Raw genomic sequence first — 16,122 nt, forward strand, 5'->3', positions numbered from 1 at the left:
CAGTAAGTATACGGAGACAGAGCTCTGTATCAATGCAGAAATATTCAGAGGGAAATAAACAGCTTTGCCTGAGGGGCAGAAGTTTTTCAGTTCATTAGGAAAGTACATTTCCTCTGGCAGAAGATAGTTAGAACCTGTGGATAGATAACATGAACATCATGGTCACCACAGAAGTATGTCCCGAACTGTAAGCAAGTAAACTGATGTTCTGGTTTATAAACTCCATGAGTTTGCTTAGGTGAGGGGCTGAAACAGCTTTTAGGTCTCTAAGCACGATAGAACACATTCATAGCGTAACTGCAGCATCTTTAAAGCTCAACCAAACCCACTCCCAGGATAGTCAGATGAATTATACAAAAATCTTCAAACCTAATTCTAGACACGTAAGTCAACATTCTTTCTCACCTGAACATTTTCCCCAAGTAAGGGGGGTTCCAACAAACCACATTTTGCTGATATTATTTCTAAACCATGAAATGGGCATGCAGCAGACAAGAAAGGACCTAAAATAAAAGGGCCATGATAAACTATAAACTAGATAATAAATCTGGAAGTAAATTCAGGTTTGGCTACACTCTAGGCTAAAAACAAAATTGTGCTGCAAAAAAAAAAAAAAAAAAGGCACACGTCAGGATGACCTTATCACTTCTTGTTTTTATTATTTGTTGTTAAACAACAAATATAAAGATAGTCAACAGGTACATCATTATAGGGACCAAATATAATCTTTTTAACATGTAAACCAAACACAAAAGCTAAAGATACCCCTGATTTGTAAATGGTACCTTGTGCTCATTAAGTGTTGTACAAGCAGACTAAACCAGTCATTGAGATCTGGAGCTTCTCAGAAATACACTCAGGTTGCAGAACTGCTGTGAGAAGATTAATATAATAAGGGACTCACTGTAAAAAGATGATATGTGAGAGATGTAAAGAGTTCTCCAGCTTATGAGGAATGTTTCCAACTCACACAAGTAAATTGAAGGCTCTTTCTTGACAAGGCAAGATATTCAGTCAGAGGGCAGACCTCATAACACATATCTGAACTATTTAAGCAAGTAACTGAGAGCCTTCCCTACAGATAGGTAAAAGCAATATACTTCCATGGACACTGAAATACAGATAAGAAACAAGAATCCAAAACTTTTTAAAGGATACGGTCTGTACCAGGAAACAACGTTCTTCCAGTCAACAGCTCGGCCATTATGCATCCCACTGACCAAATATCAACTGGCAAAATTAAAGAGAAAAGGGCATACGATGTCACTGTCATCATACTTGACCACAAATGAAACTATAACTAGAGGTGAAATACTCAAACTAATATATAATACATTCGAGGTTCATACTCTTCTTTACAGAAGCTTTATTAAGACCCCAGTAAAGGGCTACATAGGTGGGACATCAAAACATAGTTAAGGCAAGAGAAACAAGCTGTTCACAAAGGGGTAGAGATTCTTACTGGTAGAAATGGTAGATTCTCCAAAGTAATGTTGAGAGGTTAAAATTATGAACCCACTGTCTTCAGGTAGAAGTACTCACAGAATATGTTGGAAATCTAAATAAATAAAAACCCAACTACTAAATCACAAAGTCTGAAAGCTGTGTATAAAAATCCCACTTTCTCTATCTGAGCAACTGAAATATTTCCTGTCGACTTTAAAAGGATCCCTGGGTGCGGGGGGGAGATGTTTCCTCCCACTCCCACCATCTCCACTTCTGAGAATCCCAAATACACCCAATATGGTGACTAATAAGGTGCCAAATAACCAATAAAAGTAATACCTGTCTGGTTGTAATGCATCCAGTTCAGCATGATCTCAGGAGCCCGGTACCACCTGGTGGCCACATAGCCTGTCATTTCATCATCTGTATGTCGGGCCAGTCCAAAATCCAAGATCTAAGGGAGAGAAGAGAAATCAGGCACTGGACAGTTAAGCTCCTCCTAAGACTAATAAAGCAGGAGAGGAAAAAAACTCTAGTGCCTTAGAAAAAGGAAGAACAATATAGGACTTTCATAAACATACTTCCTAGTCCATGCTTAGAACACATGATAAACATAGCAAGAACTTTAAAAAATAAAATTACAAAAAGCTAAACAAAAAATGCTACTCCTGGGGATTTACTCAAGAGCAATGGAAACATACATCCAACCCAAAGGCTTGAATATGAATATTCATAGCAGCTATACACAGCCCCAAACTAGAATTGAAGCAAATGTCTATCAAGGGGAGATGGATAAACAAATTCTGGCATATTCATTAAATGAATACTACTCAGCAATAAAAAGGAATGAACTACTGATAAAACACAGATTTCAAATATATTATACGAAGCATAAGTTAGACACATACACACAAAGAGACTGTATGATTCCATTTATATGAAACTCCAGAAAAAATAAATCTATATTGTCAGCAAGCAGATTAGTGGTTGTCTGAAGCCAGGATTAGGGGTAGCGGAGGGGCGGTTCAAATTTCAAAATCTGCTATTCCTAAGGGCAGTATGAATTTTTGGATACAGTCTGCCTGGTTAGTCAAACACATAATTACACGTTGAAACAAACAATAACCAGTGTCTGTTCATCTCACCTTCAGCTCACAGTCTTCATTCACTGCTAGATTACTAGGTTTTAGGTCCTAGGAAGCAAAAGTACAGAGAGGGACAGGGTCAACTTTGGGATACATGGTAGGTTTTCTCCCTACAGGTAATGATGAAGATCCAAACATAAAGGTAATTAAGACTTTATCCAGCTACCAATGATCTTCATCTATAGTCACTAGCTAGTCCTAATTAGCCTTAAATAACTAAAAACTATACATCTTCTTTCTTTAATCAGTTTAAACCTAGAGCAAAGTTACAATCAATCAATACAGTTCCATGGCTAAAGTAAGTTCAGATTAGGATCTTGGCTGAATGCCAGTCCTCTTCACTTCAGTACCCCCCTCCTCCCCAAATAATTTAATCAAAATCACAATACATTACCCTGTGAATTATGTCAGCTGAATGGATATACTGTGAAAGAAAAAATGCTCAATTAATCAAAAAGTTATCTCCAACCTCTTACAGTCATATGACACAGTTAAATATATTTTCATGAACCAGTAAGAACTGCTAGTATTAAATAATGGGATTAGAAATGAGAACAAGTAATTAATAGTAATCTGTACATTTATCATAACTATGATTTCTATACCATCAACTCTACTCATAGAGTTGAGGTATGAGTTAAACAGAGCTTTCAACCCATTTTATGGTGGGTGCTGTGGAGCTCAATGAGGACTCAAAGCTGCTAAATGTCAAAGGTGGCTTAATTTTAAAACATTACTTACCTGCCCCTCCCACAAATAAATTGGGCTCCTTGAGGAGGTTTTTAAAGTTTCAACATGACACTGACCAGGTATTAGATTATCTCAAGAAATTATTACTACTCTTTAGATGTAAGAATGACATCCTGAGCTCTTAGACATACATACTGAAATATCTATGGGTGGAATGACATTATGCCTGGACTTGCCTTAAAATAATCCAGGGATTGAGAAATACAAAAGACAAGATTGGCCATATTGTTCGTAACTGTGGTCACTGAGTAAACATAGGGGTTCATTACATTATGATTGTACTTGTGATTTTGTGAGTGTTTGAAATTTTCCATAGGAAAGGTTTGTTGGTTTTTTTTCCTTCCTTTTCTTAAGCCTTGGAATGGAGAAGGAAGAATATACCTTGAGACCTCGGAGAATCTGGTAGATGAGGAACTGAACATGGTCATCAGTAAGCTTCTGACATTTCACAATGTTGTTCAGATCTGCTCCCATGAGATGGGTGACCAGATACCTAGAAATTAATGGAGAGTTAATAATCCAGAACTCCTATAAAAGCTCTTATCTTCATAAGACTTCTAAAAGTTTTTAAGAAAAGGCCACTCCTAAATTGTAACTTACCGAATAGAAGATATTTGCAAATCTGATAAAGGGTTAGTATCCAAAATATATAAACTGATACAACTCAATACCCAAAAAACAAGTAATTAAGAAATGGGCAGAAGACATGGACATTTCTCCAAACAAGACATACAGATGGCCAACAGACACATGAAAAGATGCTCAACATCATTCATCAGAGAAATGCAAATCAAAACTACAATGAGCTATCACCTCACACCTGTCAGAATGGCTACAATTAAAAACACAAGAAACAACCAATGTTGGCAAGGATGTGGAGAAAAAGGAACCCTCTGACACTGTTGGTGGGAATGCAAAATGGTGCAGCTGCTGTGGAAACGGTATGGCGGTTCCTCAAAAAATTAAAAATAGAACTACTCTACAATCCAGTAATCACACTATTGGGTATTTACCCCAAAATACAAAAACACTAATTCAAAGGGATACATGCACCTCTATGTTCATTGCAGCACTATTTACAATAGCCAAACTATGGAAGCAGCCCAAGTAACCATTGATAGATGAATGGATGAAGATGTAGTGTATACACACACACATACACAATGAAATATTACTCAGCCATTAAAAAGAAAGAAATCTTGCCATTTGCAACCACATGGATGGAGCTAGAGTACAATGCTAAGCGAAATAAGTCAGTCAAAGACAAATATATTTGATCTCACTCATATGCAGAACATAAACAAATGAACAAAGGGGGGGGAAAGAACGAGAGACAAACCAACAAACAGACTCTTTTTTTTCTTTTTAAAGATTTTATTTATTTGAGAGAATGAGAGATAGAGAGCACGAGAGGGAAGAGGGTCGGAGGGAGAAGCAGACTCCCCACTGAGCAGGGAGCCCGATGTGGGACTCGATCCCAGGACTCCAGGATCATGACCTGAGCCGAAGGCAGTCGCTTAACCAACTGAGCCACCCAGGCGCCCCAACAAACAGACTCTTAACCATAGAGAACAAACTGAACTATACAAACCAGACAAGATGTGGGTGGAGCGATGGGTGAAATAGGTGACGGGGATTAAAGAGTATAGTTATCGTGATGAATAAAATAAAATAAAATAGCCACCCAGTAAGTACCACGGTGATCGCTAAAAACTTAGTAACTACTCATGGGGAGCTCATTTTTAACACCCCTATTCTAACTTTACGACCTACCATCTATTTTTCTAAAAATTTCTATACTCGTTCCTACTTGATGTTAGTTATCTAAAGAGAAAAGAGCAAAGATGAAAATCAGAATGAAGTATGTGTTAGTATCAGTTTTTTAAAAAAGTGTTTCTGCATGAGAAATATACAGTGCTACTAAATGCACTGGTGTAATAAAGTATCTTGGATTTTTAAATCTATCATTCTATTTTCATCTCATAAACAAAGTTGTAGATTCTAAAATAGTATTTTTAAATTTTCAAATTATAATTCTTTTTCAGGATTCACTGGCAAAAGGATATTGTTCACTGACAATATTCCCGCATTTACTTTAAAGGAAGAAGGAACATGATCTATAAGCAAGATGGGGCATTCCAGAACCTCTCCTCACAGGTGTGGTGCTGGTTATTAATCTTATGTGGTCAGATTAGGGAACAATTACATTCAAGTCCAACAGGTTCACCATAGACATTCTAAATGCAATACGTTACCCACTCATTACTGTATTACATACACAGCTATGGGAACATAAAAACCAGATCAGTACTAAAAAGGCTGAATTTTTAAAAAGCAGGTTAGGTTTTATCTACTGTGTAAGAATCACTACTCATTTCTGAGGCTGAATAATTATGTATACCAACTGAGCTATGAAGAATGCTGATTTCATTTCATTTCTATTTTTATTTTTTATAAATTTGGAGGGAAAGAAACCAGGCTAGTAAATTTAAATCTACTATTAATGTATTATATAAATAAATACGTGTATGACCTCTCTTCACACAGACACACACACACACACTTTGTTATTACTTTCTTTCCTCAAAGAGGAATTGAATTTTTTTTCTGTTTCATAATTTCCCTGTTGGGATGATACAGTCAGTTCCCAATTTCACAAAGATCAACAGAACTTAGCTTAGATGTAAAATTAAGATTTTAGCATTTCATATTTTTATTTTTATTTTTAAAAGATTTTATTTATTTATTTGAGAGAGAGAGAATGAGAGCCAGAGAGCACGAGAGGGAAGAGCGTCAGAGAGAGAAGCAGACCCCCCGCTGAGCAGGGAGCCCGATGTGGGACTCGATCCCGGGACTCCAGGATCATGACCTGAGCCGAAGGCAGTTGCTTAACCAACTGAGCCACCCAGGTGCCCCATTTCATATTTTTAAAGCTTGCACAATTATACTGCCTTGAGGAAGGGCAGACTCTAAATGTAACTTAAAGAAAAAACTGGACTTTCTGAAATGTTTCATAAAGGTAGTTCTCTTGTAAGAGATGTTCCAAGTTGAACATAACATAACCAGATGGAGTCAGTGCTTATTCTGTGCCAAGCACTGTTTATAATGCCTGTGTCTCATGGTCTCTTCCTGACAACTCTGTAAGGTTAAGTCCCATTAGCTTCCCCATTTCACTGATGAGGAAACAGAGACAGAACAAGGATATGTAACCTGCTCAAGGTTAAGAGTGGTAATATCAGGTTGAAATGAAAACTGTCCGCTCTCAGGACCATGCATGATCTTAATCACAGCACATATTGCCTCCAAATTCTTCCAGGTGACTTCAAATTTAAGTCAAGAGAATGATCTTTTCAAAAAAAGTTTTATAAGTATCACAATAATCTGGGAAGCAGTATCTCCAGATAATTTCCGTAGTAATTCTCAATACTTACTATCAAAGTTAACCTTTAATGAAAGAAGAAAGCTGGCAAAAACCTAGCAATATTCCATTAATCAGTCACCGAAGTTTTCAACCCCACTGACACATAATCTGACAAATATGAAAATGTTGCCAATAACTGGTTAATATTTTGAAATATTTTGAAACTGGTTAATATTTAGACTTCTCCCAGAAGATTTAGTATAATGGTTGCCATATCCATAACTTCAATTATGACAAATTGCAAGGCTCAGGTTGAGGAAGAGAGAATCCAATTTTTATTTTATAAGTGTGTTTTGCAAATAATTACTTTTTATGACTTTGGATAGTAAAAGGATTATTCTCTCAACTTTAAAAAATAATTTTAAAGAGAAAAGGTAAACAAAGAAAACATTGTTCTAGATGATTCCATTTAGAATCTATCTTAATTTGCCTTGAAATAAAACCTAAAAATTTTAACTAATATGTCTGTGCTAGTTCACAAATATGTTAAGCAGTATTACCAATGCAACCATAGTAATTTCAAGTATAACTACTGTGTTTAAATGGTTACCAGTAGGGGCGCCTGGGTGGCTCAGTAGGTTAAGCATCTGCTTTCAGCTCAGGTCACGATCCCAGGGTCCTGGGATCAAGCTGTGTCGACTTGTGTTGGGCTCCCTGCTCAGAGGGGAGCCTGCTTTTCCCTTTCTTCCCACCCCCCAACTCGTGCTCTCTTGCTATTTCTCTCTCTCAACTAAATGAATAAATCTTAAAAAAAATAAAATGAAAAAAAAAAATGGTTACCAGTGACTTAAATCCTACACAGCCCGAAGATCACTGCTTGCCTTTTTTTTAAAAAAGATTTAATTAATTAATTTATTTGTCAGAGAGAGAGAAAGCACACAAGCAGGGGGAGCGGCAGGCAGAGGGAGAAACAGGCTCCTGCTGAGCAAGGAGCCTGATGCGGGACTTGATCCCAGGACGCTGGGATCATGACCTGAGTCGAAGGCAGACGCTTAACCTACTGAGCCACTCAGGTGTCCCGAAAGAGCATGCTTTTAATTAGAATATTCCACCCACTGTCCCCATGAGACCACATCCATTTTATCACTAAAATTTCCAGACAGAGGGTGAGACTGTCAAAACATCATGTAAGTATATAAGATTAATCAGTCTAAATAGTAATAACTATCAAGCATTGCTGCCAGGCTACAATTAAGTAAACTGAAAAGCATTATTCATGGCAGAAGTGTCTTGCAGGAACTAACCTAATCACTGTATGTCGTTTCCATGAATCCCAAAGACCAATCCACAACCACCAATTGCCCAATTCCAACTCATCATATACAGAAAGGTTTCCAAAAATAAATCTTCCAACAGTGGACAAAAGCAAGCATCATGTGAAGTTACTGAATGTTTATGGAAGTGGTATGAACTTTTAAATAGTGAACAAGGCAGTGAGAAGAAAATATAGATGAGCACATTTTAAATAAGTCAATTCCAAAAGGAGCAGTCATGGAAGACCACATAATTTCTACAGCATTTGTCTCTAGAAAGCAAATTTAATTACATTTTAGTGAAGACGTAACTACTATTGTCAGTGTTCATAACACCTCAAATAAATTAATGGAAATTTGACTTAAGAACAGCTGGAATGCTACCTAGTTCTCCCATTTTTTTTTTTTTCCTCCTTGTTTATTTTTAAGCTAGAAGGGAAAATCAAATGTAGAACAGTTATGATGGACTTTCTGAAGGAATAGGTACCACAGATTTGGGGACCAAGTCTAGTCAGGATTCTAAAATACCTAGTTTCTTCAACCCTAGTTGGACAAAGAAATATATTGAAGGTTTCCTTCCAGAAAAGGAACATTTGACAATATAAAAAAACAAACAAACATTTATTTTGGGGTAAGAGAGAGATTTTTCCCAAATAACAAGATGAGTTACAGCTACCCTATTTCAATAATTTATAATTCAGCCAGTCACAAAGAATGAGGACTATATAACAATTTTTCTCTTTAAATGAAAAGCTGGGGCACAAGTGGTATGGATGGAAAAAAAAAAGATAAATCTTAAAAATTCAAATGACAAGTTCCTTTTGTTTAGAGAGTGAGACAAGAGGATAGCACACAAACTCAAACTGTGCAATCTGTAAAGACAGTGATAAAGTGACTACTCCACAGATGAAGACAGACAATGTACTCTTGGACTTACAAGGGACCCTCCACCCCCCCATGTTTGAGAGGGAAAGGAAACAACATATTTTAGCATAATATGCAGTTGCATTTACACCTAAAGAAAGGCTAGAACAATGTTTTCTTTGTTTACCTTTTCTCTTTTCCATGGTATAACTTTAATGAGTCTACATTTCAGCTCTGTGTCCTCAACACTCTCTATCTACAGCTCAAATGCACACAGCATCTGCCAGCCATGCCCATGAATTCCTGATGTCCCAGCTGAGTGCCTCTGCCTCTGAGCTCGAGAAGTCCCCAGCTTGACAGGGGTTAACCATATCCAGAAGGCTCTGGAAGAGGTCTGCTGGGCAGCAGCACTCCTGCTGCTGCTGCTAAGAAGCCGCTTGTTGGACTGAAGACCAGGAGCCAAAATAATGTCCAGAAGCAAAAATCCACTGATGCGTCAAGCCAAGCAGGATGCCCGGCCTGTCAGTTTCATCCTTCCTCTCCCCTGAACTGTTCTGAGGGCTTCCACTGCAGCTGCGGGCCACTAGAGCAGCGAGATAATGTAGGACAAAATGACCAGGCTTATGATGGCAAAGAACATCAGGATGAAAATATCTGGCATTACGGAATCCTTAGCCGAGGAGGCCTGTGGATTCCAGACAAATACGAGCTATGAGCACAGAGGCTGCAGCCAGTGGAGAGAAATGGCTCCCTCTTTTCCTTTCCCTACATCCATCTTTAAAAATGAATTAAGTAGGGGCACCTGGGTGGCAGAGTTGGTTAAGCCTTGGACTCTTGGTTTTGGCTTAGGTCGTGATCTCAGGGTTGTAAGATGGAGTCCCACGTCAGGCTCCATGCTCCCATGCTCGGCATAGAAGGGAGTCTGCTTGAGATTCTCTCTCTCCCCCCTCCCTCTGTTCCTCCCCTCTCTCTCAAGTAAATAAATATTTAAATAAAAATGAATTAAATAAATAAAATGAATTAAGTAGGACTTTATTAGTTTAAAGGCTGAAAACATGGCCTGACACAAATCTCACTTTTCACTTTTCTTGTGAAGATGGTCTCCTTTCAATTTAATCAAACTTAAGGAGCATAAACCACCATTTCTCAAAGTGATTCACATGTAAAATCTACGAGCAAAAAGGCAGAACTCTACAATAAATGGTTTTCAGTACTCTAGACAGCGCCCATTCTAGAACTTCATTTATTAAGCACTTCTTGGACAACACCCAATTGTCTAGAGTCCTCCCCTATTACCTTTCTTTTTAAAGCATTATACGACCAGAAAAAAAAGCCTATGTAAGAAAAAAAGGCTCTTCTCTATCTACAGATTGGCATGTTCACTACTGTCAGCCTTATTTGATAAAGCAATTATCAAAAGGCAAAAAACATTTCCATACTTAAAGTATTTAAAATAATCACAGGGATTGACAATTTGTAACCACAAGCCTCTGAAATACACCAGATGATCCTTAGGACTTGCTATAGTCTATCTGCACACAGCAGCAGAGTAATTCTTTAAAAATAAAAATCAGATCATGTCACTTCTCTCCTCAAAAGCCTTCCATTTTCATTTAGAATAAAAATAAAAATCCCTTCAATGGCCACTAAAGCCTTACACAATCCGGTACCCTGGCCCCCTTATCTCTCTGACCTCATCCTCTACTTCTCCCCCCTGTTCTCATTCAACTCCACACTGGCCTCCACACTGCAGGCACACAGGGCCCTTGCTGCAATTCCAATTCAGCATGGAGTCTTCCACCCCAAAACTTTTGCACTGGCTGTTCCTTCTGCTTGGAATGCATTTCTCCCAGATATCCATGGGTCTAATTCCTCTACTCCTTCAAACGCTTGGTCCGAAATTCACCTTCTCAATGAGGCCTATCCTTGACCACCTATTTAAAACTGCATCTCACCCTCTACCCTCACACTCCTGATTCCCTTCCCTACTCTACCTTTTTTGTCCACAGCATCATTGCCTGCTAATATACTATCTAACTTTTTGTATGCTCATTGTTTATTATTATCTATCTGTACAATGCTCAAGGAGGACAAAATTCTTTTTGTTCCCTGTAGTATCTAAAGGAACTAGAACGGTGTCTGATAGATAGTAAGCACTCAATTATTACTGAACAGAATCAAATGAGCCAGGACAAAGCGTATAGAATCACTAGCAAGACCAAGCAAGACACATTTTATTGAAATACTCATGCCAAAGATCTTACCTGGTCAACAGACCAGATGCTTCTAATGTAAGGAGTAAAAGCACCATTTAGCAGCCAGGTAGACAGCTTAGCCAGCTTATTTCACAACAAACTATTCTCCTCATTTGAAGGAAAGATTACTGAGAGGTGCCCTCTACTTACCCACATCGACCAAACTAGACTCCTTAGACTCCATATAGTAGAATATTGAGTCTAGTTATATCCTATATATCCTGTTACAGGATAAAAACAAAAACAAAAAAAAGCTAGTCAAAAGAGAATGCACTGGGGCGCCCGGGTGGCTCAGTCGTTAAGCATCTGCCTTCGGCTCAGGTCATGATCCCAGGGTCCTGGGATCGAGCCCCACATCAGGCTCCCTGCTCTACTGGAAGCCTGCTTCTCCCTCTCCTGCTCCCCCTGCTTGTGTTCCCTCTCTCGCTGTGTCTCTCTCTGTCAAATAAACAAATAAAATCTTAAAAAAAAAAAAAGAGAATGCACTGAGCAGACTACAGGAAAACTAGTTCATCAATCAGTTATAAACAAGACAGCACGAGGTTGTTTCTTCAATTACTCCACCAATAAATATTAACTGCCGAGCACTGGGGATGCAATGATGAAAAAGACGAGAGGAAAGCATATATAAATGTAAAATCATAATAGATCATGATTAGAACTATAAAAGGGAACATCAAGGTGCTAGCAAACACACAGGAGAGGGTCCCAACCCAGACTTAGGAAGGAGTTAATGAGGGAAAGATTTACTGAAGGACCCAAACCCTAAGCTAGACCCTGAAGCTTCTTTACCTTTTGAAATCAGCTCATTTGAGAAAAGGGGGGCATCTTATTGACACGTCAGACAAAAACTCAATGATATTTTCTTAAAGGATATGTAATTTATTCAGTTTTCAAGTGTAGGCATCTACAAGGAGCTTCACCTCTTTCATCTTTCTCCCACACTGATTCTCTTATATCACCTATCTTGGATGCTCAGCCTATTTTCAAAGAATGAAAATATGTCTGTAAGCCCAAACAATGAGGCTGGGTATTTCTTTCACAGTGATGGAGGAAAGCATTCTTTCTTTTTTTTTTTTTTAAGATTTTATTTATTTATTTGACAGAGAGAGACAGCCAGAGAGAGAACACAAGCAGGGTAAGTGGGAGAGAGAGAAGCAGGCTTCCCGCTGAGCAGGTAGCCCGATGCAGGGCTCGATCCCAGGACCCTGGGATCATGACCTGAGCCGAAGGCAGACGCTTAACGACTGAGCCACCCAGGCGCCCCAGAAAGCATTATTTCTAAGTAATGTTTTTTTGCTAAATTAGGAAAACAATTCTTCTCTGCCACAAAAGTCAACCAATCAGAATTTACTTACACAGTTTTTATCCAAAATCAAAAGAAAAATCAATGGTTATCTATCTACTCCTTTAACATTCTCCATTCAATGCAAATCTCTTTTTCTGTACACTTCACGTGTTTTCTTCATTTGACTGTCTGGAATAAATTTCAACCTCTACACCTCATCCATATTTATCTGTTTCTTCAGATACAGTTATTACCTTCTTCCTCCACTAAGCTTCTCTCATATTCTGTATGTTACTTCCACACTACAAATTTGACTTGGTCGTTTAGTTGTTTTAGACAAACATTTATGCTTCATCTCATTAATAACAGGCACCACATGCAACTGGAAGGCCTTTAGTTTTGTTTTTTTTTTAAGATTTTATTTATTTGACAGAGAGAGACACAACACAGCGAGAGAGGGAACACAAGCAGGGCAAGTGGGAGAGGAGAAGCAGGCTTCCCGCAAAGCAGGGAGCCCGATGCGGGGCTCGATCCCAGGACCCTGGGATCATGACCTGAGCCGAAGGCAGACGCTTAACGACTGAGCCACCCAGGTGCCCCTGGAAAGCCTTTAGTTTTGACACAGAACCGATCACAGTATTTACCCAATAAGAAGGGTTGGCAGACTTTCAAATAATAATCATAGCCCTGGATCAAGAAAAATGTGATCAGAAATAGAGTTAGAGCCAAAAGACCTGGGATGTGTGCAATTTCGTAGGTGGTATTATAGAGTTCAGTTCATCTCTCTCAAGTGCAGTTTCCTCATCTGAAATCTCTAAGTACTAAAGATTCAACAAGGAAGGAAACAACTCCCTACTCTACTAGAGCGTATAAGCCAGAGAGAGAAAAGACACAATAACAAACACAGGATGGTAAAATCTGCTAAGCACAAAGTGGAGCAAGGAGCAGACACTGACAGGGAGGCAGACTGCAGCTATGGTAGTGAGGGGGAAAGAGCTCCTGGTGACGAGACCTTTGAGGAGGGTCCTGAAAGAAATGAAGGAGCCAGTTATGTGGGTATGCAGGGAGAGTGTTCAGGCCCATGTTAGGAACCAGGGCAAAGGTCCTACTGAGAATGTGGATGTCTGTACTCAAGGAAGAACAAAGAGGCCAGAGTGGCTGGAAAGCAGAGAGTGCGTGGAAAGAATATAGATGGTATCAGAGAGTGCATGGGAACAAATCATGTAGGATCTTTCGGAACTGACCACACTGTCTTTTATTTGATTATTTAAAATATTCTTCTCAGGATGCCTGGGTGGCTCAGTCAGTTAAGCATCTGCCTTCAGCTCAGGTCATGATCCCGGGGTCCTGGGATCAAGTCCCACATTGGGCTCCTTGCTCAGTGGGGAGCCTGCTTCTTTCTCCCTCTGCCTGCCGCTCCCCCTGCTTGTACTCTCTGTCAAATAAATAAAATCTTTAAAAAAATTAAAATTAAAAATTAAATTAAAAAAAATAAAATTTTCTTCTCTCCCATTAGGAGTCTCAACTCTATCATCAGGGCTCATGTTTATCTTATTTACTGTTACATTCCCCAGAGACTAGTCCTGTGCCTAGTATAGGTTGGGTATTCAAATATTGAATGAAATCAGGTTAAATGTAAATCCAGAAACTCCCTTTACGTATTCGGTATGCCCAGCAGCTTTTACATTGACATAAAAGGCTACACTTATTGGTTAAACAATCATTTTTATCAAATGTAACTCTAAACTAGGTGATAATCTGCCCACTGGTTTTCACTAAAACAATGGCTGCTGACCGACCCTTGTTGTAAGGTCTTCTGCTAGATCACAGAAGAATCTACAACCCCACTTCCATTTCCCTCTTCAAGAACTAAGAAGAGGTAAGGAACTCAGGTATGAGAAACTTGCAATGTGAAGCTGTAAAAAAAATGGAAAAAGTGGTAAATAGTAGGGACAGACTGTCTTCCACTTACCATGACAATTCAGTTTTCCTGAAATTTGAGGAAATAGTTCCCACTAAGTCCAAAAACTCTTTACTGCCTCCTAAGCTTGGTTAGAGAACCTCTGTAACCAAGAAAAGGCAATATTGTAGCACAAAGATGCAACTTACTCTAGGGATTAGGTTCTAAGACTAGCCACTTAAAAGTTTTGGACTTTTATCGGTAACTAAAGATTTGCAGCATGCATATGCATATATATGCCACCTCCTGCCAACTACTGCGATTAAGAAGCCAAAAGAAATGTCCAAATGATTTCCAATCATTTAAAAGGTCTAGCTATATCTCGGAAAAATGTTGCCACCTGGGCAACCATATCATACGGCAGTCAAGAACTTGATATACTCATCTTTTAATTCCCCATTTTCCAAACAATATCTGTTAGAGTCAGTAACTGTACATTATTCCTAATGATCAGACTCACTACCTATTGTTCCTTTCTCAGAAGTACAGTCTTACAGATGAAGTATGCAGAATGCCTATTAACCAAGAAGTTAAAAATTCAGTGAAAATTTAAATTGTATGATAAATGAAAAGTGCTAACTGAAACATAAAGGCACAAATACACATAATTTACTGTAAATATGAAAAGTAACTAGATATTTTATTAATTAGCACAAAAGTTAATGTTCAAATTATAGCCTGCTCTAAAACTGGCAGCCTGTAGAACCATGCCAGCCTGTATTCAGGGTGTTTGATTTGGCCAGAACAGTGGGTTTTTTGTTTGTTTGCTTGTTTTGTTTTAATGTCAATTTGAGTGCTTTTAGGAAGTATAAGCACTCTGTTTTACCACAAATCCTACCACTTCCAGCTGTATAATACTGAGCCTCATTTATGTTATTTGTCTAACCCTAAAGGTATTTAAATTTGCAAACCTTGCAATTGTAGGTGAAGATGTTTGGCCTCTTATGCAAATTCTGAAATGACTTTGGAAAACACTGAAATAACCATAGTCCTGGACAAGCGCTAATTTTTTTCAGTGATACAAACATCATAGAAAAATAACAATGAAACATTTTCCTAAGGCAACCTTAGGTTTCCCATTCTATTTTCAGAGATTCCCTAGTATTAAAAACACTTCAGGGGTGCCTGGGTGGCTTGGTGGGTTGAGTGTCTGACTCTTGATTTTGGCTCAGGTCATGATCTTGGGGCCTTTGGGATCGAGCCCCCATCAGGCTCCAGGCTCTGCACTCAATGCAGAGTCTGCTTGAGATTCTCCCTCTCCCTCTGCCCCTCTCCCTGCTCGAGTGCTTGTCTCTCTCCCTCTCTAAAATAAATGTAAAATCTTAAAAAAAAAAAAAAACTTCAGAAGTCCACTACCCCAGTTTTCAGCATTTGCCTACTAGGTTTGATTAGAGAACCACTGGGGCCCAGAGAAGCAAAGTAACTTGTCCAGGTCATACAGCCAAGTAACTTGGTTACAAAAATGTTCTTGAGTTTCCTTCCTTCCCCTAGTAAGATTTTGATTTCGCAAGGGGAAAGATTAGTGTTTCCCATTATTTGGAGACTTTTTCTAACACTCCACTCAGCAAGCATTCAACAAGTGGTACTGAGATTTGCTCCCAAGGGATGAACTCAGTTCTTGTTTATAAATAATCAGAACCCAACTTACACAATGTTCTATGTCAATTATATCTTAATAAAGCTGGAAATAAATAAACAGACATGGCTAGAACCCAGCTAAAGTCAAGTAGAGAGAACAGA

The 16,122-nt window shown here is 38.6% G+C and overlaps 1 protein-coding gene across 7 annotated transcripts in view; it reads right to left on the minus strand.

Annotated features, from left to right (window-relative positions):
- Positions 1-16,122, minus strand: part of MAPK14 (mitogen-activated protein kinase 14) — a 74,311-nt gene that overhangs the window by 23,810 nt on the left and 34,379 nt on the right. For all 7 annotated transcript variants that reach the window (XM_027601582.2, XM_027601586.2, XM_027601585.2 and 4 more), the window contains 5 exons: positions 3,723-3,834; positions 2,986-3,015; positions 2,592-2,639; positions 1,786-1,900; positions 1,159-1,230 (listed from right to left, as the gene is read on the minus strand). In XM_027601582.2, the coding sequence (XP_027457383.2) occupies positions 1,159-1,230; positions 1,786-1,900; positions 2,592-2,639; positions 2,986-3,015; positions 3,723-3,834 (377 nt within the window). The remainder of the gene's footprint in view (positions 1-1,158; positions 1,231-1,785; positions 1,901-2,591; positions 2,640-2,985; positions 3,016-3,722; positions 3,835-16,122) is intronic.

Source organism: Zalophus californianus, chromosome 7 (assembly GCF_009762305.2).
Source record: "Zalophus californianus isolate mZalCal1 chromosome 7, mZalCal1.pri.v2, whole genome shotgun sequence".
NCBI classification, from domain to species: domain Eukaryota; kingdom Metazoa; phylum Chordata; class Mammalia; order Carnivora; family Otariidae; genus Zalophus; species Zalophus californianus.